The following is a 26,940-nucleotide window of genomic DNA, read 5'->3' on the forward strand; positions in this document are numbered from 1 at the left end:
CAGGTATACGCCACCACACCTGGCTAGTTTTCTTTGTATTTTTAGTAGAGACGAAGTTTCACCATATTGGTCAGGCTGGTCTCGAACTCCTGACCTCGTGATCCGTCTGCCTTGGCCTCCCAAAGTGCTTGGGATTACAGTCGTGATCCACCACGCCTGGCCCATTTTCAGTCTTCTAAAAAATACCTTTCATATCTCTACTTAATTTTTTGAACATATGGAATACAGCTATAATAACCATTTAATGTCCCTGTCTAATTCTAACATCTGTGATGGTTCTGAGTCAGTTTCACATGATTGATTATTTTAATTTTGGATATGTTTTATTGCCTGGTGATCACATTTGTAAGTTTTACCTTATTGGCTGCTGGATGTTTTGTATTTCTGTAAATCTTCTTGAGCCTTGTTGTGGGATGCTATTATGTTACTCGGAAAGTGTTTTATCCGTTTAGATTTTACTTTTATGATTTGTTAGATGGATCCAAAGCATTGCTCAGTCCAGAGCTAATCATTCCCTCTGCTGAGGCAAGACCTTCCCAAATATATCCTACCCAAATACCCTGTGACTGAATTTTTCTAGTCTCTTTGCTGGGAACAGGCACTGTTCCAAGCCCTATGCGAATGCTAGGCATTGTTCTCTATAATCCTTTAAGATGTTTTTTTCTTCTCTGCCTCTGCTAGTTTCCTCACACACATGTGCTTTGCTGAATCCTTAAAGGGGCGGGCCCCCTCTGCAAATCTCCAAATTTCTCTCTTTCTGCAGCTTTCCGCTCTCTGATACCTTGTTCGGTGAATTATAGCTGCCTTGGTCTCTCCAGACTCTCAACTATTTTTTTTTTTTTTTTTTTTTTTTTTTTGAGACGGAGTCTAGCTCTGTCGCCCAGACTGGAGTGCAGTGGCGCGATCTCGGCTCACTGCAAGCTCCGCCTCCCGGGTTCACGCCATTCTCCTGCCTCAGCCTCCGGAGTAGCTGGGACTACAGGCGCCCGCCACCACGCCCGGCTAATTTCTTTTTGTATTTTTAGTAGAGACGGGGTTTCACCGTGTTAGCCAGGATGGTCTCGATCTCCTGACCTCGTGATCCGCCCGCCTCGGCCTCCCAAAGTGCTGGGATTACAGGCTTGAGCCACCGCGCCCGGCCAACTCTCAACTATTTGAGTTGCCCCCACAGCTTACTCTTTTGTGGATGTGTGGATTTGTTTGGATTATTTTTCCAAATTGTTTTATTTTGAACTAATTCTGTTGTTCATTGATTCAACTTGTGGAGTCTACCTGGAAAGCCTCAAGGCAATAAGATGGGGCAATCCCCGGGTTCAGCTCTTGTTTCTTTTTTTCAGGAACCACTGTACTTGTTGTCTAATGTCCAGAGTCTTCTGTTGTTTCTGTATTTGGTCTATTTGAGTATTGTTTTTTCAATAAGATAAATCCAGTCCCTGTTACTCCATCTTGGCTAAAGCAGAAAACTTGATAGGTGCTAGGTTTTTTGGGGGTTTTTTTGGTTGGTTTTTTTTTTTTTTGTATTTTGTTTTCTTTTTGAGACAGGGTCTCACTCTGTCACTCAGGGTAGAGTGCAGTGGCATGATCTCTGCTCACTGTAGCCTTAACCTCCTGGGCTCAGGTGATCCTCTCACCTCAGCCTCCCGAGTAGGTGGGACTACAGGAACACGCCACCACACTTGGCTAATTTTTGGATTTTTCTTATAGAGATGGGATTTTACCTTGTTTCCCAGGCTGGTCTCCTTGAACTCCTGGGCTCAAAGGATCCACCTGTCTCGGCCTCCCAAAGTGCTAGGATTACAGGCATGAGCTACCATGCCTGGCCCTTCATAGGTTTTATATTTAAGAATTTGCCAAGCGGCCGGGCGCGGTGGCTCAAGCCTGTAATCCCAGCACTTTGGGAGGCCGAGGCGGGCGGATCACAAGGTCAGGAGATCGAGACCACAGTGAAACCCCGTCTCTACTAAAAATACAAAAAAAAAATTAGCCGGGCGCGGTGGCGGGCGCCTGTAGTCCCAGCTACTAAGGAGGCTGAGGCAGGAGAATGGCGGGAACCCGGGAGGCGGAGCTTGCAGTGAGCCGAGATCGCGCCACTGCACTCCAGCCTGGGCAACAGCGTGAGACTCCATCTCAAAAAAAAAAAAAAAAAAAAAAAAAAAAAAAAAAAAAAAAAAAAAAAAAAAAGAATTTGCCAAGCAGTTTTCCAAAGCATGTGTACCATTTTAGACTTCCTCCTAGCATAATACAAGAGTTCTAATTGTTGGACAACCTCACCTACATTTGGTGATGTTTAGTTTTTTTATTTTAGTCATTTATTAGTTTGAGATGCTATCTTATTGTAATTTTGTTTTTTGTTGTTTTTTTTTTTTTGAGACGGAGTCTCGCTCAGTCACCCAGGCTGGAGTGCAGTGGCCAGATCTCAGCTCACTGCAAGCTCCGCCTCCCGGGTTTACGGCATTCTCCTGCCTCAGCCTCCCGAGTAGCTGGGACTACAGGCGCCCGCCACCTCGCCCAGCTAGGTTTTTGTATTTTTTAGTAGAGACGGGATTTCACCGTGTTAGCCAGGATGGTCTCGATCTCCTGACCTCGTGATCCACCCATCTCGGCCTCCCAAAGTGCTGGGATTACAGGCTTGAGCCACCGTGCCCAGCCTCTTATTGTAATTTTGATCTGTGTTTGAAGTTGTCATGTACTTTTAATTTTAGGTAATTTGGAATGTTTCTTTTATGAAATTGCTTTTTTTTTTTTTTTTTTTTTTTTGATTTATTTAAGAATGTAGGCTAGTTGTTTTATGTCACCTTAGTTTGGATTTGTTTGACTGTTCCCTCATAATTAAATTCAGGTTAACCATGTTTGTCAAGCATACTACATGGATTATGTTTTAGTCTTCTCAGTATATTGCATTAGAAGGCACATGATGTGAATTTGTGCTTATCATTGGTGGTAATAAGTTTGATCACTTGGTTAAGGCAGTGCCTTCCAGATTTCGCAGTTGTAAAAGGTACTTTGTTCTTTTCATAATTAATAAGCAATCTGTGGAATGATATTTTGACACTGTGACAATCCTTTTTCCCAACAGTCTTTCACATGTCATTTTAGTATTCACTGATTCTTATCTGAATCAGTAATAGTATATACTGTAGTGATTGTAAAATAGTGATTTTCTATTTCTGTAATCCCTTATATATTTATTATTTGGCTTTCTTCTCTAAAGAAGATGTTTCTCTTCCTCCTGTCTCCACACTTACTTTCAGATCAGTGTGGACTTGTTCTGTTTTCAATTCATATATTAACTCGTAATTTTATTCTTTAAAATGGTCTGGCCGGGTGCAGTGGCTCACGCCTCTAATCCCAGCACTTTGGGAGGCCGAGGCGGGTGGATCATGAGGTCAGGAGTTCAAGACCAGCCTGGCCAATATGGTGAAACCCTGTCTCTACTAAAAATAGGAAAATTAGCCCAGCATGGTGGTGCGTGCCTGTAGTGCCGAGAGGCGGAGGTTGCAGTGAGCTGAGATAGCGCCACTGCACTCCAGCCTAGGCAACAGAGCAAGACTCATCTCAAAAAAAAAGTCTCCACATGGCTGGTGACATCCTTTTCCAGATGGTTCCTGTTTCTTCCTGACGTATTATCTTATTTGTTGGAACAGCAAGGTGTTCCAAGTTTACCCTGTATTTTTCCTGTGTTGGATTTGGCCATTTTTCCAGGGAGCTCAGGCTTTCCTTTAATGGAGAATCTTAAAAGTCTGAGCACTAGACCATTACTGTATATGTATGTCTTGACTTGCATGTAGAAGCTAGTGGGGGTGGAAGACATCAAGATACTACTAAAATCCCTGTTGTGCCCTGCACAATTTTAGACTCAGAGTATTCCTACTGTGTGGTGTCATCAGGTTGTTCATACATAAGGACAACACATGGTGGCGCTGGAATCAAGATTAGTTTTGTAAACTGCAGAGCATTAAGCAAGTTTCCTACTTAAAAAAATGTTGGCATTTATGTTTTTGAGGTTTAAGTCTTTCTTGTACATTTGTCTCTTCTATAGTTAAGGAATGATTTGTTTTTCCTTGCTTTGAAACTGTGAGAGTGGGAATTTTTACCCCGGACACCAATTTTGATATTAGGGAAGAAACTAATTTACCTAATCAACAGCTTGAGCCTACTGCTTTCTTTCACTATTTGCATATGTAGGTTTCACTTTTTCTTTTACCGTTGCGTATTTTAATGTACATAATAATACTGATAAGCCAGCCGCCCACAATTTTATGTTTCATGGATGCTTTCATTGACTATAGAATTAGACTTTGAAATTTTAGAATATTGACAGCTACATATTTATTCATTCAAGCTCTGTAACTTTTTATACTGAAAGAAAACAATACATAATATTTTAATGGGTGGAATTCACAGCTTGTCTTGCCCTGTTCTTTTGTGCCTTTTTTTTTTTCCTCCTTAATGAATTCCTAGATATCTGCATGGTATTTGAAGTTTTGGGGCACCATCTGCTCAAGTGGATCATCAAGTCCAATTATCAGGGGCTTCCACTGCCTTGTGTCAAAAAAATTATTCAGCAAGTATGTATCTTAGTCTTGACTTTGTAGTGATTTTTTAATATTCTTAAAGTGTCAGGAGTTTATTTTTTCCAATAGAATTTTTGTTTTAAGGCCGGGTGCAGTGGCCCACACCTGTAATCCATCCTGGCTAACACAGTGAACGCCATCTCTACTAAAAATACAAAAAATTAGCTAGGTGTGGTGGCAGGCACCTGTAGTCCCAGCTACTCGGGAGGCTGAGGCAGGAGAATGGCGTGAACCCGGGAGGCGGAGCTTGCAGTGAGCCGAGATTGCGACACTGCACTCCAGCCTGGGCAACAGAGCGAGACTCCATCTCAAGAAAAAGAATTTTTGTTTTAAAAAGTAAGTTATTGGCTGGGCACAGTGGCTCACGCCTGTAATCCCAGCACTTTGGGAGGCCGAGGTGGGCAGATCACCTGAGGTCAGGAGTTCAAGACCAGCCTGGCCAACAGTGCGAAACCCTGTCTCTACTAAAAATGCAAAAATTAGCCGGGCATGGTGGCAAGCACCTGTAATCCCAGCTACTCGGGAGGCTGAGGCAGGAGAATCGGTTGAACCCGGGAGGCAGAAGTTGCAGTGAGCTGAGATCGTGCCACTGCACTCCAGCCTGGGCGACAGAGCAAGACTCCATCTCAAAGAAAAAAAATGTTAATTTTAATTGCTAAAATTAAATATTTCATTCAACCTTTAGAGTTTATTGTGCTTATTCTGTTTTTAAATGTTTTCACATAACTATTTTCGCCTAGGTTTGCCTCCCATAATAATTAGAAAGGGAAGCTGAGATTCCTGACTTGGGAACATTGGAGCCCTTATCCAGAAGTTCTGGTTGCAAATAGTAATTTTACATGAATAGATAATTGCTATGTCAGATTATTGCCATCTCTTTATACAGCATGATTCATGGGAATTTTCTAATTTTCTAAAGAGCCTTCAATATACAGTATAGAATTTTACCATCAGGAAAATTTTAATACTTCAAGGGGCAAAAATTTGTTTGGATAATATGTCCTGGAAAGAACTCCAAACTGGGCGGCAAGAGACCTCAGTTCTTCATCAATGAGGAAATTTGAATTAAAGATATCTAAATCTCTGTCATCACCTACATTACAACACTTAGAGGGTGTGTTGAATGTTTATTCTCAGTCTTTGCAATGTACATAGTTGAAGAATATCCCCAAATAGAATTAGCTTTGTAAAACATTGAAGAATTTTTTATTGTAAATAAATTCTTGCCTTTTTCATAGTTTAATCTTTCTGAGGGCCGGGCACGGTGGCTCACGCCTATAATCCCAGCACTTTGGGAGGGCCAGACGGGTGGATCACGAGGTCAGGAGATCGAGACCATCCTGGCTAACATGGTGAAACCCCATCTCTACTAAAAATACAAAAAATTAGCCGGGCATGGTGGCAGGCTCCTGTAGTCCCAGCTACTCAGGAGGCTGAGGTAGAAGAATGGCGTGAACCCGGGATGCGGAGCTTGCAGTCAGCCAAGATCGTGCCACTGCACTCCAGCCTGGGCAGCAAAGCGAGACTCCGTCTCAAAAAAAAAAAAAAAATCTTTCTGAGAAAGTTTCTTTGTGCTTTTTTTAAAAGGTGCTTTTGTTCTCTATAGAAAACCCTATCATATATATTTTTTAATGTCCTGTTATAATCTCTTGCTTATCCAGAAAACCTGTATTTTGTGTTTGCAAGTCTGCCACTCTATTTCCATTCAGGTGTTACAGGGTCTTGATTACTTACATACCAAGTGCCGTATCATCCACACTGACATTAAACCAGAGAACATCTTATTGTCAGTGAATGAGCAGTACATTCGGAGGCTGGCTGCAGAAGCAACAGAATGGCAGCGATCTGGAGCTCCTCCGCCTTCCGGATCTGCAGGTATATTTTCTTTTAGGGACTTTGCTCTCATTAGAAGTTAAAAGAAATTTCTATTTTTATTCTGTTACCAGGGAATTAAACACTACTCAATCCATTTCAATAATAACATATTTAAGAAATATTATAAGCTTCCAAGAGACATTCTCACTGTTACTTCCATAGGGGAAGGAGAAAACTAGATATTGTTGTGTCTTTGTGTTGTATCTTATAAAAGCTGGTGTGTATTGTTTAAAAATATTTTTTCTTATGATTTGATGGTTTTTGAAGTGTTTACCTCTTACTGTGATCACACATGCTCATTTATAGGACTGGTAGTCTATACAGGGACAAGATAACATTGCTATTAAGAGTTTGGGTTTAAACACTGTAGTAGACACACTTGGTTTGAATTTGGGTTTCATCCTACACTGAGAAACCTTAGCTGAGTTATTTTGCTTTATTTTCCCTCCACTGGGAATTATTGGGATTAAATGGTGAAGCAGTTAGTAGTGTGCCATACAGTATTATATACCAAATAAATTATGGGACCAGGCACAGTGGCTGATGCCTATAACCCAGCACTTTGGGAGGCTGAGGTGGGAGGATCATTTGAGCCCAGGAGTTGGAGACAAGGCTAGGCAATATAGTAAGACCCTGTCTCTACAAAAATTAAAAAAATTAGCCAGGCATGGTGGTGCATGCCTGTAGTCCAGTTACTCAGGAGGCTGGGGCAGGATGATTGTTTGAGCCTAGGAGGTCAAGGCTGCCACGAATTGTGATAGTGCCACTGCACTCCGGCCTAGGCAACAATGTGAGACCCTGTCTCAAGACATAACATTAAATAAATAAATATATAAAGGCTGCTTTATGATTTTTTTTTTTTCTTTTGAGATACAGATTTTAGTTTTAGTAGTGTCACTTTTTAGGAACTTGTTTGATTCTCAAGTTGAAGTATTAGTTATATACTTCCTTTAAAAAGGAAGACTAAAGAAGGGGGAAATGGGGAGTTGGTTGTTAAATGGATGTAGTTTCTGTTTTACAAGATGAAAACATTCTACAGATGCTGTTATACAGCAGTGTGAATAGTGTTAAAACCACTGAATGTACACTTATCCAGAGTATAAATTTTTATTACGTGTTTTTTTAGCCAGTTATTATACAAATATTTTTAAAAGAGGAAGACTGAAGATCTGCCTTCCAGCTAAGCTACAGTTATCCATGACATGCTATAGAGCAAATTACTATAGCTCTTGATGTCACCTAGACTCCCCTTTTAAAACTGACAGATTCTGGATAGCATTTGAGGTGAAGAGGTTGTTGCTTGTCCCTTTCTATTTAAAGCAGTGCATGGAAATGCAAAATAGGTGATTTTAGCAGCTTTAGTCGTGGAAACCAGAAATGGGAACTTGGTTCTTTGCACTTACTGATGCTACCTTTTTTTTTTTTTTAAGTTTGGCAATTTCTGTTATGCATTATTTTCTTTAAAAATGTTAACAATAATATGGCTTCTGCTTAAGTCATTTAAAAATAATAAGTTTTTTCTGCAATGTAGACTACATAAGAAAGACTTTTCATTCTGGTAGAGTGTTTTATCTGAGCCTTAGTTTATATTGCCTGATGAATGCCAGAATTCTTACTTGGTTTTCTTTTCTTTTCAGTCAGTACTGCTCCCCAACCTAAACCAGTAAGTATAAGGTGTTTCTATATCTAATTTTGATCTATGGACTGCGGGCATGGGTTCTTCTGTTGTAGATGGTAATAGTTTGTTTCAAGTTTGAGAACCAAAAGGAAAAAAAATTCCTGCGCTTCTATAATTTTCTCCAGTAAATTCCCATGCACCTTCATCAAATTTGTACCGGTGAGGCCTCTAAAAATTTTGAGTTTGTCTGAATGTAAACCAGCCCCACAGACTGCTCAGAAGACCACACTTTGTTATTTATTCTGTTTTCATTTGGGTTTATAAGAGTATCCCACATCTTTTAATTTAATGAAAGACTTAAGTGCTATGTTAGGGAAAGATTTGTGAAATTTAATTAGGTAATTAAAGTTAACAACTGTCTCCAACTGGGGGTAATTAATTAGCCACCTGAAGGCTTTATCTGTTTGTAATCTCCGCCCAGGCTGACAAAATGTCAAAGAATAAGAAGAAGAAATTGAAGAAGAAGCAGAAGCGCCAGGCAGAATTACTAGAGAAGCGAATGCAGGAAATTGAGGAAATGGAGAAAGAGTCGGGCCCTGGGCAAAAAAGACCAAACAAGCAAGAAGAATCAGAGAGTCCTGTTGAAAGACCCTTGAAAGAGAACCCACCTAATAAAATGACCCAAGAAAAACTTGGTATAAATAGAACATCACAAAAATTACTTTATAACACACTTTAACGTTAATTTATCATTGCTATATAATACAGTGGTTTCATACATACAACATATCTCTGGGGGTATCTTTATAAGAATATGGATCTTGTCATAAATGTTAGGCAGGTAATGTTTAAATGTAATTTGTAACTTTTCTCAGGAAATGGAACATAGATTTCATTTAACAGTTGGGTAAAAGTAAGATCTTGGCCCTTCCAGAAATGGGTTTTAGATGTTTAGTCATGTTTTTATGTCACTCAGTATAAGTTCTAGAAAATGTTTTAATCTTGTGAGAAATGTTTCTGTTCTTTCATTCACACACATATGCATACATCTTTTTTTATTCGTTTGTTCCTTAGAAGAGTCAAGTACCATTGGCCAGGATCAAACACTTATGGAACGTGATACAGAGGGTGGTGCAGCAGAAATTAATTGCAATGGAGTGATTGAAGTCATTAATTATACTCAGAACAGTAATAGTGAAACATTGAGACATAAAGAGGATCTACATAATGCTAATGACTGTGATGTCCAAAATTTGAATCAGGAATCTAGTTTCCTAAGCTCCCAAAATGGAGACAGCAGCACATCTCAAGAAACAGACTCTTGTACACCTATAAAATCTGAGGTGTCAGACACCATGGTGTGCCAGTCTTCCTCAACTATAGATCAGTCATTCAGTGAACAACACATTAGCCAACTTCAAGAAAGCATTCGGGCAGAGATACCCTGTGAAGATGAACAAGAGCAAGAACATAATGGACCACTGGACAACAAAGGTACCTATGCAGCTATACTTCCTCAACACTCCTTCCCTGCACAACACAATCATAGATTTCTAGACTAAAAGAATCATTGTTTATGTAACTATAGCTTTACAACAGGTATGTCTAAGTTACCTTTAAATTGTAGTCTGTAACTAACTTTATCCATCATGTACTGGGTACACAGCATTTCATTTGTTGCTATGAGGGCAGACCTTTTTAATTCTAGAAACTCAAGGTGTTGCTATGCTCTTTTTGTCTTGGAAAAATGTAAGTTGTCTCTTGGGTATTGCTGACTGTATTACTCTTACCTTGGAGAACTTTATTACTCATTGGGTATTTCTCTGTTCATTGAACAGTCTTATTGATGATGCCTGTTGTCTGTAGGAAAATCCACGGCTGGAAATTTTCTTGTTAATCCCCTTGAGCCAAAAAATGCAGAAAAGCTCAAGGTGAAGATTGCTGATCTTGGAAATGCTTGTTGGGTGGTAAGTTAAACTTGTCTCAATGGTGTTTTGAAGTGACTGGGAGAATGAATGAGAATTTGGACTTAGTTGTGCAAAACATCTGTAGTTCTATACCCAGATTGACACAACACTTCAGTGAATATTTTTTCACATTTAAATTAACCTTTTACTGTGGAAAAGTTTAAATATACTTACGAAAGTAGAAAGAATGGTAATGGTGATCATGAAAAGTCCTTCTGTTACCCCACCCCACTTTGGATACCCATTACCCAGATTCGGTAATCTCAACTCCTGGCCAGTCTTGTATATATATATTTCGTTATTAACTTTTAGACACTCAGTGTTTATGTTCATACTCCCCTACTCCCATTTTCAAAATGATGACTAACTTATAAATTGTAACCTCCTTTTAATTCACTTAACATATTTTGGACACTTTGCTTTGTCAGCCAAAAATTTAAATACAATTCAGTTCATTACATAGTTTCCCTAGTACACTTTAATCTACGTATTTTTGACAGCTCTTTGTGATGAGACTCTGCACACAAATCTTTGTATATTTTCTTAGGACATGTCCTAGACATAGAATTGCTAAGTCAGAAGTTCCATGATTTCTAAAAGGGCTTTATGATGTATAGTGTCATTTAACTTACTTTAATTATTCTTAATGACATGTAATTACAAATAATTATATGTTTTTTGATGTATAGTGTCATATTACACTCAAGATACATCAGTTAGCCGGGCATGGTGGCTTACACCTGTAATCCCAGCACTTTGGGAGGCAGAGGCGGGTGGATCACGTGAGGTCAGGAGTTCAAGACCAGCCTGACCACGTGAAGAAACCCCATCTCTACTAAAAATACAAAAAAATTAGCCGGGCATGTTGGCACATGCCTATAATCCCAGCTACTCTGCAGGCTGAGGCAGGAGAATCACTTGAACCTGGGAGGCAGAAGTTGCGGTGAGCTGAGATTGCACCATTGCATTCCAGCCTGGGCAACAAGAGTGAAACTCCATCTCAAAAAAAAAGAAAAGAAAAGATACATCAGTTATTCTACCTTTAACAACTCCGAAAAGTATTTTCTTCTGTGATCTTCAGGCTAAATAGTGGAATCTCATTTTAATTGGCAAATTATTTATACTGTTGTTTTTTACTATGTATCTAATAAGAAAGTGTTTTAAGGTTTTTTTGTTTGAGACAGAGTCTTGCTCTGTCACCCAGGCTGGAGTGCAGTGACACAATCTCAGCTCACTGGAACCTCTGCCTACCAGATTCAAGTGATTCTCCTGCCTCAGCCTTCTAAGTAGCTAGGATTACAGGCGTGCGCCACCATGCCCTGGCTAATTTTTGTATTTTTAGTAGAGGAGGGGTTTCGCCATGTTGGGCAGGCTGGTCTCAAATTCTGGACCTCAAGTGATCTGCCCGCCTCGGCCTCCCAACGTGTTGAGATTATAGGCATGAGCCACCATGCCTGACCAAGGTTATTTTTAATGGACATCTTTTTAAAATCTATGATAGAATGATTCACACATAAATGACAGTATTCAAAGAGCCATATGCTTTTAAATGGGACATGGTTCAGACCTCAGAAGGATCTTATTTCCCATATTGATTCTAGAATATTGTGATAACCTTTTAGAAAAAACAGCTTAGCACTGACTAATAAGAATGTGGAGCAGCTTTCCAAGTAATTAGAATTACTCCACTACACTATCATCTGGTCCGGGTCACCCTGGATAACTTCAGTAGTGACTGCAATAGCTTCTTCACTTTCTCCCTTCTGCTGACCTAGCTCCCCATAGACTGTTGGCAACACATCTATCAGAGTGATACTCTTATTTTTTAATTTGTACATGTTCATGAGGTATAAGTGCAGTTTGCTAGGTTGATATATTGCATTGTGGTGAAGTCAGGGCCTTCAATGGACCCATCACTGGAACAGTGCACATTGTAACCACCAAGCAACCTCCCTTCGTCTACCCTTTCACCCCATCCTCTGAGTCTTCATTGTTCATCATTCCACAGTGCCTCCACGTGGACACATTATGTAGCTCCCACTTACAAGTGAAAACTTGTGGTATTTATCTTTGTTTGAGTTGTTTCAATTACGATAATGGCATCCAGTTCCATCCATGTTGCTGCAAAACACGTGATTTCATTCTTTTTTATGGCTGAATGGTAATTGTGTACCATTCCATACCACATTTTCTTTATCTACTCCTAGAAACTTGGGTTGATTCCACAGTTTTTATTATGAATAGTGCTGTGATAAACATACAAGTACAGGTATTTTTTGATATGATTTATTTTCCTTTGGGCAGATACCCAGCAGTGGAACTGCTAGATCATGTGGTAGTTTTATTTTTTGTTCTTTGAGAAATTTTCATACTACTTTCTTTCTTTTCTTTTCTTTTTTTTTTTTAAATGGAGTCTCACTCCGTTGCCCAGGCTGGAGTGCAGTGATGCGATCTCTGCTCACTGCAGCCTCTCCTTCCCAGGTTCAAGCAATTCTCCTGCCTCACCCTCCCGAGTAGCTGGGACTACAGGCACGTGCTGCCACGGCCGGCTAATTTTTTGTATTTTTAGTAGAGACAGGGTTTCACCTTGTCGGCCAGCATGGTCTTGATCTCCTAACCTCGTAATCTGCCTACCTCGGACTCCTGAAGTGCTGGGATTACAGCCATGAGCCACCACGACTGGCCTTTCATACTATTTTCTATAGGGATTGTGCTGATTTTCATTCCCACCAAGAGTGTATAAGAATTCCCTTTTCTCCACATCCTCTCCAACATGTTTTTTTTTTGTTTTTTGGGGGTTTTTTTGTATTTTTAGTAATAGCCACTCTGATTGGTGAAAGATATCTCATTGTGATTTTAATTTGCATTTCTCTGCTGGTTAGTGATAGTGGACATTTTTTCATGTATTTGTTGGCCATTTGTCTTCTTTTGAAAAATCTCTATTCATGTCCTTAGCCTACCTTTTAATGGGATTATTTGGGGGTTTTTTCGTTGAGTTGTTTGAGTTTCTTGTAAATTCTGGATGTTAGTTCCCTGTTGGGTCATATAGTTTGCAGATATTTTCTCCCATTTTGCAGGTTGCCATTGACTCTTGATTATTTCTTTTGCTGTGCAGAAGCTTTTTCGTTTAAGTCCCATTTGTCTATTTTTATTTTTGTTGCCTGTGCTTTTGAGGTCTTTGTCATGAGTATCAGGTCTTATATTCAAGTCTTTAATCGGTCTTGAGTTGATTTTTGTGTATGGTGAGTGATAGGGATCTTTTATTCCTCTGCATATGCCAGTCCAGTTTTCCCAGAACCATTTACTGAAAAGGATGTCTTTTCCCCAGTGAATGTGCTTGTTGACTTTTCAAAGATCAGTTTGCTGTTAAGTATGTGGCTTTATTTCTAGGTTCTCTATTCTGTTCCATTGATCTGTGTATCTATTTTAATACTAATACATGCTGTTTTAGTTGCTATAACCTTGTATAATTTAAGTCAGATAGTGTAATGCTTCTAGCTTTTTTCTTTTTGCTTAGGATTCCTTTGGCTGTTTAGGTACTTTTTTTTGTGAATTTTAGAATTGTTTTTTCTAATTCTGTGAAAAAATGACATTGGTATTTTGAAAAGAATTACATTGAACCTATAGATTGCTTTGGATAGTGTGATTGTTTTTAAAAATTTTTTTAATTTTTAGTGGGTGCATACTAGGTGTATGTATTTGTGGGATATCTGAGATGTTTTGACACAGGCATGCACTGTGAAATAATCACATCGTGGAGAATGGGGTATCCATCCCCTTAAGCATTTATCCTTTGCGTTGTGACAATCCAATTATACTCTTCTCGTTATTTTTAAATATATAATTATTCACTGTAGTCACCCTGTTGTGCTATCAAAGAGTAGATCTTATTATTTGTAAGTAATTTTTTTATACCCATTAATCATCCTTACCTCCCCACTTCTCCCACACTACCCTTCCCAGCCTCTGGTAACCATCCTTCTACTCTCTGTATCCTTGAGTTCTATTGTTTTGATTTTTAGCTCCAACAAATAAGTGAGAACATGTGAAATTTGTCTTTCTGTGTCTGGCTTATTTCACTTAACATAATGATATCCAGTTCCATCCATGTTGTTGTAAATGACAAGATCCCATTCTTTTTATGGCTGAATAGTACTTCACTGTGTATATGCACCACATTTTTTTATTCATCTGTTGATGGACACTTCGGTTGCTTCCAAATCTTAGAAAATGTGAACAGTGCTACAACAAACATCAGAGTGCAGACATCTTTTTTGTATACAGATTTCCTTTTGTTCGATTATTTACGCAGCAATGGGATTGCTGGATAGCTCTATTTTTAGTTTTCTGAGGGACCTCCAAACTGTTCTCCATGGTGGTTGTAACCAGTTTACATTCCTACCAACAGTGCATGAAGGTTCCCTTTTCTCCGTATCCTTGCCAGCATTTGTTATTGCCAACTTTTGGACGTAAGCCATTTTAACTAGGGTGAGATGCTCTCGTTGTAGCTTCGATTTGCCTCTCTCTGATGGTCAGTGATGTTGAGCACCTTTTCATATGCCTCTTTGCCATTTGCATGTGTTTTGAGAAATGTCTATTCAAATCTTTGGCCCATTTTTTGATCAGATTATTAGATTTTTTTTTCCTATAGAGTTGCTTGAGCTCCTTTTATATTCTGGTTATTCCCCTGTCAGATGGGTAATTTGCAAATATTTTCTCCCATTCTATGGGTTGTCTCTTCACTTTGTTGATTGTTTTCTTTGCTGTGCAGAAGCTGTTTAACTTCATGTTATCCCATTTGTCCATTTTTGTTTTGGTTGCCTGTGCTTGTGAGGTATTGCTCAAGAAAATTTTTGCCCAGACCAGTGTCCTGGAGATTTTCCCAAATGTTTCCTTATAGTATCTTCAAAGTTTGAGATCTTAGATTTCAGTCTTTGATCTATTTTGATTTGATTTTTATGTATTATGGGAGATAGGAATTGAGTTTCATTTTTCTACATATGGGTATCTAGTTTTCCCAGCAACATTTTTGACTGCCTGTATCTTGAAAAGTTGCTGTAGTTTTTTTTGATTGGTTGATCTGTCTTTCTACTTAGGGTAAGAATAGTTTACACACTACAGTTAACAGTGTTATAATATTCTGTGTTTTTCTGTATATTTACTGGTGAGTTTTGTACCTTCACATGATTACTTATTGCTCATTAATGAGTTTTCTTTCTGATTGAAGAAATATTTTCTTTCTTTAAGATTTCTTGTAAGGACAAGTCTGGTGTTGATAAAATCCCTCAGCTTTTTTTTTTTTTAATCCCTCAGCTTTTGTTTCTTGTGGGAAAGTCTCCTCCCTCTCCCCAGTATTTGCCTGGGGATCAGTGGGCCTCCTGTATCTGGATGCCTTAGCTCACTTGTTAGACTTGGGAAATTTTTATCTACTATTTTCTTTTTTTTTTTTTTTTTTTTTTGAGACGGAGTCTCGCTGTGTCTCCCAGGCTGGAGTGCAGTGGCGTGATCTCGGCTCACTGCAAGCTCCGCCTCCCGGGTTCACGCCATTCTCCCGCCTCAGCCTCCCAAGTAGCTGGGACTACAGGCGCCCGCCACCACGCCCGGCTAGTTTTTTGTATTTTTAGTAGAGACGGGGTTTCACCATGTTAGCCAGGATAGTCTTGATCTCCTGACCTCGTGATCCACCCGCCTCGGCCTCCCAAAGTGCTGGGATTACAGGCTTGAGCCACCGCGCCCGGCCTATCTACTATTTTCTTAAAGAGGTTTTCTAAACTTAAAAAAAAAATTTATTCATTTAATTAATTTATTATTATTATTATTATTTAGAAACAGGGTCTCTGTTGCTCAGGTAGAAATGAAGTGGTGCCATCATAGCTTCTTGCAACCTTTAACTCCTGGGTTCAAGCAGTCCTCCTGCCCTAGCCTCCTGAGTAGCTGAGACTACAGGCACACACCACCAGGCTCAGCTAATTTTTTTTATTTCCTTATATTTATCTGACTAGAATATTTCAGAGGACCTGTCTTCAAGTTCTCAGATTCTTCTGCTTGTCCTAGTCTATTATTGAAGCTTTTGAATGTATTTTGTATTTCCTTAAATAAATTTTTTATTTAATTTATTAATTTATTTGAGACATGGTCTCACTGTGTCACCCAGGCTGGAATGCAGTGGTATGATCACAGCTTACTGCAGCTTCAATCTCCTGGGCTCAAGCGATCCTCCTGCCTCAGCCTCCTGAGTAGCTGGGACCCCAGGTGCATGCCAACACACTTATCTAATTTTTTTTAGTAGAGACAAGGTCTCACTATGTTGCCCAGGCTTGTCTCGAACTCCTGGGCTCAAGCACCTTAGCCTCCAAAAGTGCTAGGATTACAGATGTGAGCAACTGTGCCCTGCTTCAATGAGTTTTTTAGTTCTAGAATTTCTGGGGTTTGTTGTTGTTGTTAAGATATCTGTCACCTTGGCCGGGCGCGGTGGCTCAAGCCTGTAATCCCAGCACTTTGGGAGGCCGAGACGGGCGGATCACGAGGTCAGCAGATCGAGACCATCCTGGCTGACCCGGTGAAACCCCGTCTCTACTAAAAATACAAAAAACTAGCCGGGCGAGGTGGCGGGCGCCTGTAGTCCCAGCTACTCGGGAGGCTGAGGCAGGAGAATGGCGTAAACCCGGGAGGCGGAGCTTGCAGTGAGCTGAGATCCGGCCACTGCATTCCAGCCTGGGCGACAGAGCGAGACTCCGTCTCAAAAGAAAAAAAAAAAAAAAAAAGATATCTGTCACCTTGGTAAATTTCTCATTCAAAATCTTGAATGGATTTTCTGATTTCCTGGTATTGATTTTCAGATTTCTTTTGCATCTAATTAAGCTTCTTTAAAATGAATATTTTGATGTATTTGGCATTTCAAGGGATTCTTTTTTGTTCGGATCTGTTGCTGGACAATTGTTGTGGTCCTTTGGTGCTGTCATATTTACCTGTTTATGTTTTCTGTGTCTTCCATTGATATCTGCATGTTTGTTGCAGTAGTCACTTGTTTCAATTTTTTTGAAATTGCTTTCGTAGGGGAGAATATTTTTCTGAAGTTGTATATATGTCGTTGGTTAAGTAAGATACTTTTTGATTTTGATTTTGGGTACCTCTGGTAGTATGGTTTTTGTATAACTTTTTTAGCAGTACACAGGGTCAGGGGTATCTGCAGTTTCCTCTGTGGCTTAGAGTATAGTTTAGGTTGTGGTGAGGTTTTGCTGGGGACTTGGATGCCAACTGAGCCAGTCTTTGAACCCTGATGGCGGCATTAGTGGGCTGAGTGTTCCTGTTTTTAGGCCCCAGAGCAGTTTACGTTGGTTCCCGTGTTAATGGGTCTTGGAGGGGTGAATTCTTGGGTCTCTGACTGGGTATATGGGCAGGTTCTCAGGCCCCTGGGCAGCTGGTATAATGTGGGGGATGGCAGTTAGAGTGGTGGAGCAACCCGCTGGGACCCAAGCAGTCTGTGTTGTTGTTGTTGTTAGCTGTGATGGGTCGGAGGGGGCTAGTCCCTAGTTTTACAGCCGCTCATAGCAGGGCAATGGATATTTTCCTAAGTGTGCTTAGAGAAGCTTGGTCTCTGCTGTCCGTCTCCCAGCTGGGTGGCAGTTGCAGCCGTGTCACCCAAGGGCAGCGCATAGCCCAGCTGTAAACTCTCAAAATGGTGCCAGCTGTTGGCCTGTGACTGAAAGGGTAGGTTCCCTCTCAAATGAACAGCATGGGCAAGAAACTGTGGGGAGTTATGGTACACTCAAGTCTCAGTCTCACAGAAGCCTGTTTTCTTAGTTATGCATAGGAGAGCCTGGTTTCCCTGTCCCTCCTCAGCCAAGTGGCAGCTACAGCCAGGTCAGCCCGAAAGGGCAAGGCACAACCTAGCATTAAACTCTGAAAATAGCACTTTATGCCTGGGACCAGAGAAGGGAGGGTCCCTCTTAGGCCAGCAGCACGGGGAAGGAGCTGTGGGGAATGTGGTCCACTCACATCTTGGTCTCAACAGCAGCCCATGGCAGGGTGATGGTGACCCTCCCGGGAGTGCATGAGAGTGCTAGCCTCCCCTCTCCTTCCTCAGAGCAGTGGAGTGACAGCAGCTGTGTCTGCAGATCCCTGGTATCAAGGCTGTCAAAATGGCACCCAGCTGAAGCCGCTTAGATTCAGATGCCTGTGGGATTCTCTTTGGGTTCCCTTTTTGGAGCAACATCTGTCCAAACTTTAGGCAGTTCTGTATGTCAGGCCTGAGGCCCTAGTTGGTTCAGGGTTTCTCCCATAACCAAGGTCATAAAACCCATTTTCAGAATGTGGAATGCTGGGGATTTCTCTCTTACTGTATGCCCATGCCGGTTTCCTCAAACCCTTTCCTTACTTCTGGTGCTTCCTATCACTTCTCTGGTGAATCCTAGCATTCTTTCCTGGACAATCTGTTCAAAATGTGGGTATCTTCTGACTGTTCTAGTTCCTTTCTGTGGATAAGGCACATACTACCTGTGTCTAGTCGGCCATTTTAAATGTAAGTCAAGTCATATATTCTCTAAACTTTGCAGTGGCTCCCTTCAGAATGAATACCAAAGTCCTTACCCACACACCACCAAGCAAAGAGAACTTACTCTTCCTTCTGCTTGGAATCCTCTTCACGTACAACTCCTTCATTTTCTTTAAGTTTTTACCCAGATATCACTTATCAGGGAGATCTTCCCCCCTAAACACCTAATGTAATTAACAAACTGCCACTCCCCAAACACATACCTTTATCATATTCACTCATGTATTTGCCTACTCTTCCTTTCTCCCTGTAACTTTTTTTTCTCCACAACACTTAACACAACCTAATATTGTATGTTTATTTGCTTAATAAGCCTCTCAATAGAATGTACATCATATCACAACAAAATTTTTCTGGTTTACTGCTGTATCTATATTTAGTACTTAGAACAGTGCCTGGTACATAGCAGGTACTCAGTAAATATTTTAGCAAATAAATTGTGGAGAAATGTATTGACTCTAACAAATATCACACTGTACAAATGTCAAATGCCAGTTTCCTGTCCACACCATGTTTCAGGCTCCTGTGCCTTTATGTTTGGAACACCTTCATGTGTGTTTTCTTACCTATGTGGCACACTTTTCTTTATTCCGGTAGAGTCTTCTGTTACTTACATCACAACAGAATTAATCTCTCTTCAACTTTTATAACAAGTCTACTCTGTTAATTCATTCCCACCCTGTGATAACCCGTTAGTCCATTCGTGAAGGCAACCCCTCATGACCCAGCCACCTCTTAAAGGCTTAAAGGTCCCACCTGCTAGTAGTACTGTGAACATCGGACATGAAGTTTCAATATTAGTTTCAAAGGGGACAGACATTCAAACCATAGCAGTGTCTCTGCATTTAAAATGACTGCGTTCTTGGCTCACACCTGTAATCCCAGCACTTTGGGAGGCTGAGGCGGGCGGATCACGAGGTCGGGAGATAGAGACCATCCTGGCTAACACAGTGAAACCCCGTCTCTACTAAAAATACAAAAAAGAAATTAGCCGGACTTGGTGGCGGGCACCTGTAGTCCCAGCTACTCGGGAGGCTGAGGCAGGAGAATGGCGTGAACCCAGGAGGCGGAGCTTGCAGTGAGCCGAGATCACACCACTGCACTCCAGCCTGGGTGACAGAGCGAGACTCCATCTCAAAAGAAAAAAAATGACTATGTTCTTTTCACCCATTCACTCATTCAGCAAACATATTGGCACATACTCTGATGTAGGCATTAGGACACAGTGGTGAACAATACCTGTGTGTTGCACCCCATTGGATTCAGATTGGATCTCACTTCTTGATCTCTTCAGCACATCAGCATATGGCATTCAGTAATGGAATTTTACATAATTTTTAATGAGCGGTATTATTAAAAATATTAAAAATACAGTCAACTTTTGAACAACATAGGTTTGAACTACACAAGTCCACTTATACACAGATTTTTTTTAACCAAACAAGGATCGAAAACAGTATTCGAGGAATGTGAAATGCACATATATGGAGGGCTGGCTTTTTGTATATTTGAATTCTGGGCCAACTGTGAAACTTGAGTTTGCACAGATTTTGTTATGCTCGGGGAATTCGGAAACTAATCCCCGAAGTACACTGAGGGACCACTGTACTAAGCTTTTTATTCTTTTTTTTTCTTTTCTTTTTCTTTTTCTTTTTTGCTTATCAGGCATGCATTTATTTACACAGTGGGGGAGACAGTGAGTTATTGAAGCTTTTATTTAAAACTTTGACTACTTCTTTCACCAGTTTTTCACTCCCCATAACAGTATTTACCTTTATATTACTAATAACAGGTTATATTACTCCAATTTTGTTTTCAGTGTTACATATTATTTTTTTCCTCCTGGAAAATAGGACTTATCTAGCATCACAGCACAAATTCCTCATTTCCCCAATGTAATCTAATTTTTGGCTACATGATCATTCCATGTTTATATCATTGAGACTCTAATGCTATCCTCAGCTGAAGTGAGCATATATTGTGGTTCCTTTTCCTTTCTGAACCTTTCCATGGTTTCCTTCCGTTCTGAAACATGTTATAAAACATAACATAATGAAACATAACATGTTTCATTTGCTTAGTTTTCTTTGTACTGTTGATCACTTAATTCAATCCCATACTTTTACCCAGTGTTGTAAATACACTTTAATATGTACAGATACGGCCGGGCGCGGTGGCTCAAGCCTGTAATCCCAGCACTTTGGGAGGCCGAGACGGGCGGATCACGAGGTCAGGAGATCGAGACCATCCTGGCTAACACAATGAAACCCCGTCTCTACTAAAAATACAAAAAAATTAGCCGGGCGAGGTGGCGGGCGCCTGTAGTCCCAGCTACTCGGGAGGCTGAGGCAGGAGAATGGCATAAACCTGGGAGGTGGAGCTTGCAGTGAGCCGAGATAGCGCCACTGCACTCCAGCCTGGGCGACAGAGCGAGACTCCGTCTCAAAAAAAAAAAAAAAATATGTACAGATACATTGAGTGTTCTTTCTACTATTATCTTTCTAAAGCGCTCTATCCTAGAACCTGGAGTCTTCTAATCTCTGTTCATCTGATTGGGTTGCCCTGTAGGTCTGCTACATAACTATCACTTGGGATTTCCCTTCACCGTCATCCTGGAGATTTATTATTTTCTCTATATATATATCCCCTGTTTTCTGTGTCTCCTTTCTTTCTTGGTTTATGTCATCTTTTTTGTAGAGTACATGCAACATAAAATAGTTTCCTGAGAAAGGGTATGAGATTGGGTGGGAGAAGGGTAGGATTTGCACATCTGATCGTCTTTATTCTGCTTTCACACTCAGTTTCCTATGTAGAGAATTCTAGGCTAGAAAACATTTTCTTTCAGAATGTCGTTGCTCCATTGCTTTTTAGTTTCCAGTCTTGATGGTACTAAAGACCGATGCCATTCTAATTCTTAATCTTTATATGAAACCTTTTCCCCCAGTGGAAGTAACATAATTTCATAGTGATGTGCCGCACTCAGCCTGTTTTCACCTCTCATACTAAAGATTTGATGTTCACTTTCAACATTGAAACTCTGATTCTTTGGTTTTGAATCTTAATTTTTTTTTTTTTAGGCGAGAAAGTGTCACAGTTAAAAAGAGTAATCTTTCAGAAAGCCATATTTATGAATGAAAATAAAATGTCTAGTATGTACTTAAAATCTGGTGTAGGTGCAGTGGCAGGGTTGGGATACAGTTGAAAATAGACTGGCAATGAGTGGTAATTGCTTTGTGACACTAGTATAATAAATGGCATGGGGTTCATGATTCTTTCTACTTTTGTATATATTTGAAATTTTCCATGATAAAAATAAATGAATAATGAAGGAAAAAAGCAGCTTAGTATGAGTCATATACAGGAAACAAAATTCAGTTATTCAAATGTGATAGAAAAGTGTGGAAGACGATTCTCTAATCCCATTGAAATTTAAAAACAGGGAACTGTGTTTGTGAAAAGAGGAAATTACACAGAGAAAGCCTTCAGGTAGAAAACTAGTATAGACCAGGGCTTCAAAGGGTACTAGATGAAATTTGACTAAAACAGCAAAAAGTACTCTAGGTAGAACATCAACATCACCAATAAAGGCACAGAAAGATACTTATTAAAGACAAGTATAGTAAATTGCAAGGTTAAAGAGTTTGGATTCCTTGGTGTGGTAGCTCACGCCTGTAATCCCAGCACTTTGGGAGGCCAAGGCGGGTGGATCACTTGAGCCCAGGAGTTTTGAGTCCAGCATGGGCAACATAGCAAGACCTCATCTTTACTAAAACAATTTTTAAAAAGAATAAAGCTGTTGTTGTTTCCTAGACCTGTGTATCTATATTAAGTTTAGGCTCATTTGTTTGTAAAAATAATTTGGAGTAGCTGTGTGTAAGGCAAAGGATTGTTGGAGCTAATAACATTAAAATGCTGTTTAAGAAATAAGCAAAGTGAGAACTTTGGTTTGGGAAAAACTTCAGAGAGTTTGTTTTCATCTTCATTGTTAAGCAGTATTGACTTGTTACTTTTTAGAATGAAGTTTAAAATACTGTTTCCTTCATTTTCTCAGCACAAACATTTCACTGAAGATATTCAAACAAGGCAGTATCGTTCCTTGGAAGTTCTGATAGGATCTGGCTATAATACCCCTGCTGACATTTGGAGCACAGCATGCATGGTAATGTTTTTTCCCCTTGGCTTTCACTTGTTAAGTGGTACATATCTTGCCCTGTTTGCTAATTTCAGTAAACCAGCAAATTAACTAGCAGAAAAGAACGTAACACAGATGACTTACCATAGGAATTCTAAATTCTGTGTCTAGAGAGGTCCGAATTCAAAAATCTGTCTGGCATTTCATTTGGTTACTGCCAAGTTCCTGTTAGGTGAAGGAACTAAATGTTTCTTACTACAGATTGTTGGGGGGAAAAATAATGAAAATAACTACTAAGAGGTGTTGTTGGTTTTGATTAGGAGATTACAAGTGTCTTTGCATTTTTAGCATTCATCTGTTTTCAGATCAGAGAAACCCCTGGCAACTGCTTCATTTTGTACAATTCTGCAGCTCCTCAGATATCTTTGTAGCTCCCAAGATGTGAAGTCCAATCATTCATAGATTCGTAAATGGCTATTTAGTCCCCGGCAAGCAACTATTCTAGTGGTCAGATTTAGTTGATCATAAATGATTTCCTACTAATAGCCTCATGTTGGAATGTGTTACATTGTTTCTTAAAATGTATTATACTCCTTAATATCTTTAATCACCACAATTTCTAACCGTGTTTGTTTACTTGTTTCTCTTCTGTGTTGTAAGCCCCGTACTGTCAGGAATCATGGCTGTTATGTATTCATTGCCTGACACATTTTGAGTGATCACTTACAATGTAGTTCCGATGCTAACTACCCAGAGTTATCGCACCCTTCATAGGTTAAGAGCATAGTTCCCCACAAGATTGCTCTCACTTCAGACACTAACCACAAGCCTCAGGATCCACAAGCCACCTGTACTTCTAACCAACTGGCTACAAATTAAGAGGTTTGCATTACCCCCTCAGAAAGTGCTAAGCTTGCTATAGTTTGTTTATAAAGAATACAAATTAGGACACACGGGAAAGTCTGAGAGGGTACTAAACATGAAGCTTCTATGTCCTCAGGACTTGTCACCCTCCTGGCACATTGATGTGTGTCACCACCGAGGGATGCTCACCCAAGCTTCAAGTGTTCAGAGTTTTATTGAGATGCCATTAATTAGGTATTGATTGAATCATTGGCCATGTGATTGAGCTCAGTCTTCAAGCTTTCCCTCCCTTCCCTGGAGGTTGGGAAGTTGGAAAGCCCCAATCCTCTGATCATGTGGTTGGTCTTTCCCATATGTCCAACCTTGATCTTAAAACTATGTAGCGGCTGGCCGCAGTGGCTCATGCCTGTAATCCCAGCACTTTGGGAGGCTGAGGCAAGTGGATCACTTGAGGTCAGGAGTTTGAGACCAGCCTGACCAACATGATGAAACCCTATCTCTACTAAAAATTAGCCAGATGTGGTGCATGCCTATAATCCCAGCTACTTGGGAGGCTGAGGCAGGAGAATCGCTTGAACCTGGGAGACAGAGGTTGCAGTGAGCCAAGATCACACCATTGCACTCCAGCCTAGGCAACAAGAACGGAACATCAAAAATCCAACTATATAGGGCCCCAGCATGAGTCACTTTGTTAATATAAACTTAGATATGGTCCAAGAGACCCACCATGGATAAAGACACCTACCTCTTGGAAATTCCAAGGGTTTAGTGAAGGGGTGGCCTGCCCCTCCACACCTGTGGGTGTTTCTCATTAGGTGGAAAGAGAGATTTGAGAAAAGAAATGAGACACAGAGACAAAGTATAGAGGAAGAAAAAGTGGGCCCAGGGGACCAGCGCTCAGGATACAGAGGACCCCCGCCTGCACTGGTCTGTGAGTTCCCTCAGTATTTATTAGTCATTATCTTTACCATCTCAGAAGAAGGGAAGTGGCAGGACAATAGGGTCATAGTAGGGAGAAGGTCAGCAGTAAGACATAGGAATAAAGATCTGTGTGACTTGAATAAGTTTAAGGAAAAGTGCTGTGCCTTGATATGCATATGTAAACATCTCCATAAACTTTTTTAGTGCATAAAGAGCAGCATTGCCGCTAGCACATCCCACCTTCAGCCCTAAGGTGGTTTTCTCCCATCTCAGTAAATAGAACGTGCAATGAAGTTTTACACTGAGAGGTTCCATTGCCCAGGGATGGGCAGGAGACAGATGCTTTTCTCTATCTTAACTGCCAAGAGGCCTTCTTTCCTCTTACACTAATCCTCCTCAGCACAGACCCTTCACGGGTGTCAGGCTGGGGGACAATCCAGTCTTTCCCTTCCCACAAGGCCAGATTTCAAACCATCACATGGGGAGAAAACTTGGACAATACCTGGCTTTCCTAGGCAGAGGTCCCTGCGACTTTCTGCAGTGTATGTGTCCCTGGGTACTTGAGATTAAGAGAATGGTGATGACTTTTTTTTTTTTTTTTGGGACGGAGTCTTGCTCTATCACCCAGGCTGGAGTGCAGTGGCATGATCTTGGCTCACTGCAAATTCCGCCTCCCCCTGCCTCAGCCTCCCAAGTAGCTGGGACTACAGGCACCTGCCACCACACCCAGCTAATTTTTTCATATTTTTAGTAGAGACGGGGTTTCACCGTGTTAGCCAGGATGGTCTCAATCTCCTGACCTCGTGATCCATCCGCCCACTTCGGCATCCCAAAGTGCTGGGATTGCAGGTGTGAGCCACCGTGCCGGGCCCATATCATTGGTCTTTAAAGCTGATGGACTGTCTGAAGTAAGGTTTTAATATTGTTGCACAAAATGAAAGAATATTGGAATAAAATCTCAGGCTTCTTTCTTGCCACACTTTAAAGCTTTGTATTTTGAGGAATTTTATTTGAGTTAATTTGCTATAGAAAATGATAAATGATGGAGATGCCACCAGCTATAAAGTGTACCTGGTTAATAGATGGCATCTGATTTATTAAAATGTGGATTTGCTAAGATGTAGTTTTTAGTAGTGGATTAATTGTTTACTGTAAGAAGATGAGGACTTTTTTTTCTTATTCCACATTTCTATTTTGTTTGGGGGCAGTAGATCCTGCTTGATATTTAATAAAGTATTTCTAATGTCAGGCTTAAGAAGTAAGGCTGAAAGATAAAGGTGTCATTAATCTTGCCTCATAGTTCTGGACCCACTCACATGTCAGAATTTTCTTCATCAAGGAACGCAAGGTACTTACCTGACATGAGACAATATCATGAAAAATTGAGCCCCATTTGATCCTCAAATTTTATTTTGCCAGTCGACATAGAAAAACAAAATGTTGCTTTAAATTTGATCATAGAGGCCAGGCGTGGTGGCTCACGCCTGTAATCCCAGCACTTTGGGAGGCTGAAGCGGGCAGATCACAAGGTCAGGTGATCGAGACCATCGTGGCTAACACTGTAAAACCCCGTCTCTACTAAAAAATACAAAAAAAAAGTTAACCGGGCATGGTGGCGGGCGCCTGTAGTCCCAGCTACTCGGGAGGCTGAGGCAGGAGAATGGCGTGAACCTGGCAGGCGGAGCTTGCAGTGAGCTGAGATCGCGGCACAGCACTCCGGCCTGGGTGACAGAGCGAGACTCCGTCTCAAAAAAAAAAAAAAAAAATTGATCATAGAGCAAAAATTCTGGAATATCAGAAGTGCCTGAAGAGATGGATCATCCTGCATCCAAAGTAATTAATGGATGGAAAGATTAGAACCCTCTCTGAGAGGTAATGAAATGAACAAGTTGAGATTGCCTACCACATTGATGATTGAGGAATAGATAGAAGGGCAATTATAAAAAGGGAAAAGGGGACCCAGGTGTGGTGGCTTATGATTGTAATTCCAGCACTTTGGGAGGCTGAGGCAGACACATTACTTGGGGTCACGAGTTCAAGACTAGCCTAGCCAACATGGAGAAACCCTGTCTCTACTAAAAATACAAAAATTAACTGGTCGTGGTGGCACATGCCTGTAATCCCAGCTCCTCGGGAGGCTGAGGCACAAGAATCTTTTGAACCTGGGAGGCAGAGGCTGCAGTGAGCTGAGATCACACCACTGCACCCCAGCCTGGGCAACAGAGCAAGACTCTGTTTCAAAAAGGGGGGGGTGGAAAGGAGAAAATATTTGTGTAGAACATGACAGAGTGAGACTCTGTCTCAAAAAAAAAAAAAAAAGAAAAAAATTTCGAACATTGAGTCAGGACAGGTAGGACCATAACTGGCAGGATGAGATTATCTTCTTCTCTGGCCTTTGAATACCCTTCCTCCCGCTGTGGGGAAGTATGTTTATA

The 26,940-nt window shown here is 40.7% G+C and overlaps 1 protein-coding gene across 3 annotated transcripts in view; it reads left to right on the forward strand.

The window, feature by feature from the left end:
- SRPK1 (SRSF protein kinase 1) overlaps positions 1-26,940 on the forward strand; it is a 91,971-nt gene that overhangs the window by 44,146 nt on the left and 20,885 nt on the right. For all 3 annotated transcript variants that reach the window (XM_005553197.4, XM_045390734.2, XM_005553200.4), the window contains 7 exons: positions 4,462-4,568; positions 6,284-6,449; positions 8,087-8,112; positions 8,549-8,762; positions 9,142-9,561; positions 9,934-10,034; positions 22,640-22,747. In XM_005553197.4, the coding sequence (XP_005553254.3) occupies positions 4,462-4,568; positions 6,284-6,449; positions 8,087-8,112; positions 8,549-8,762; positions 9,142-9,561; positions 9,934-10,034; positions 22,640-22,747 (1,142 nt within the window). The remainder of the gene's footprint in view (positions 1-4,461; positions 4,569-6,283; positions 6,450-8,086; positions 8,113-8,548; positions 8,763-9,141; positions 9,562-9,933; positions 10,035-22,639; positions 22,748-26,940) is intronic.

Source organism: Macaca fascicularis, chromosome 4, assembly GCF_037993035.2.
Source record: "Macaca fascicularis isolate 582-1 chromosome 4, T2T-MFA8v1.1".
Lineage (NCBI taxonomy): Eukaryota > Metazoa > Chordata > Mammalia > Primates > Cercopithecidae > Macaca > Macaca fascicularis.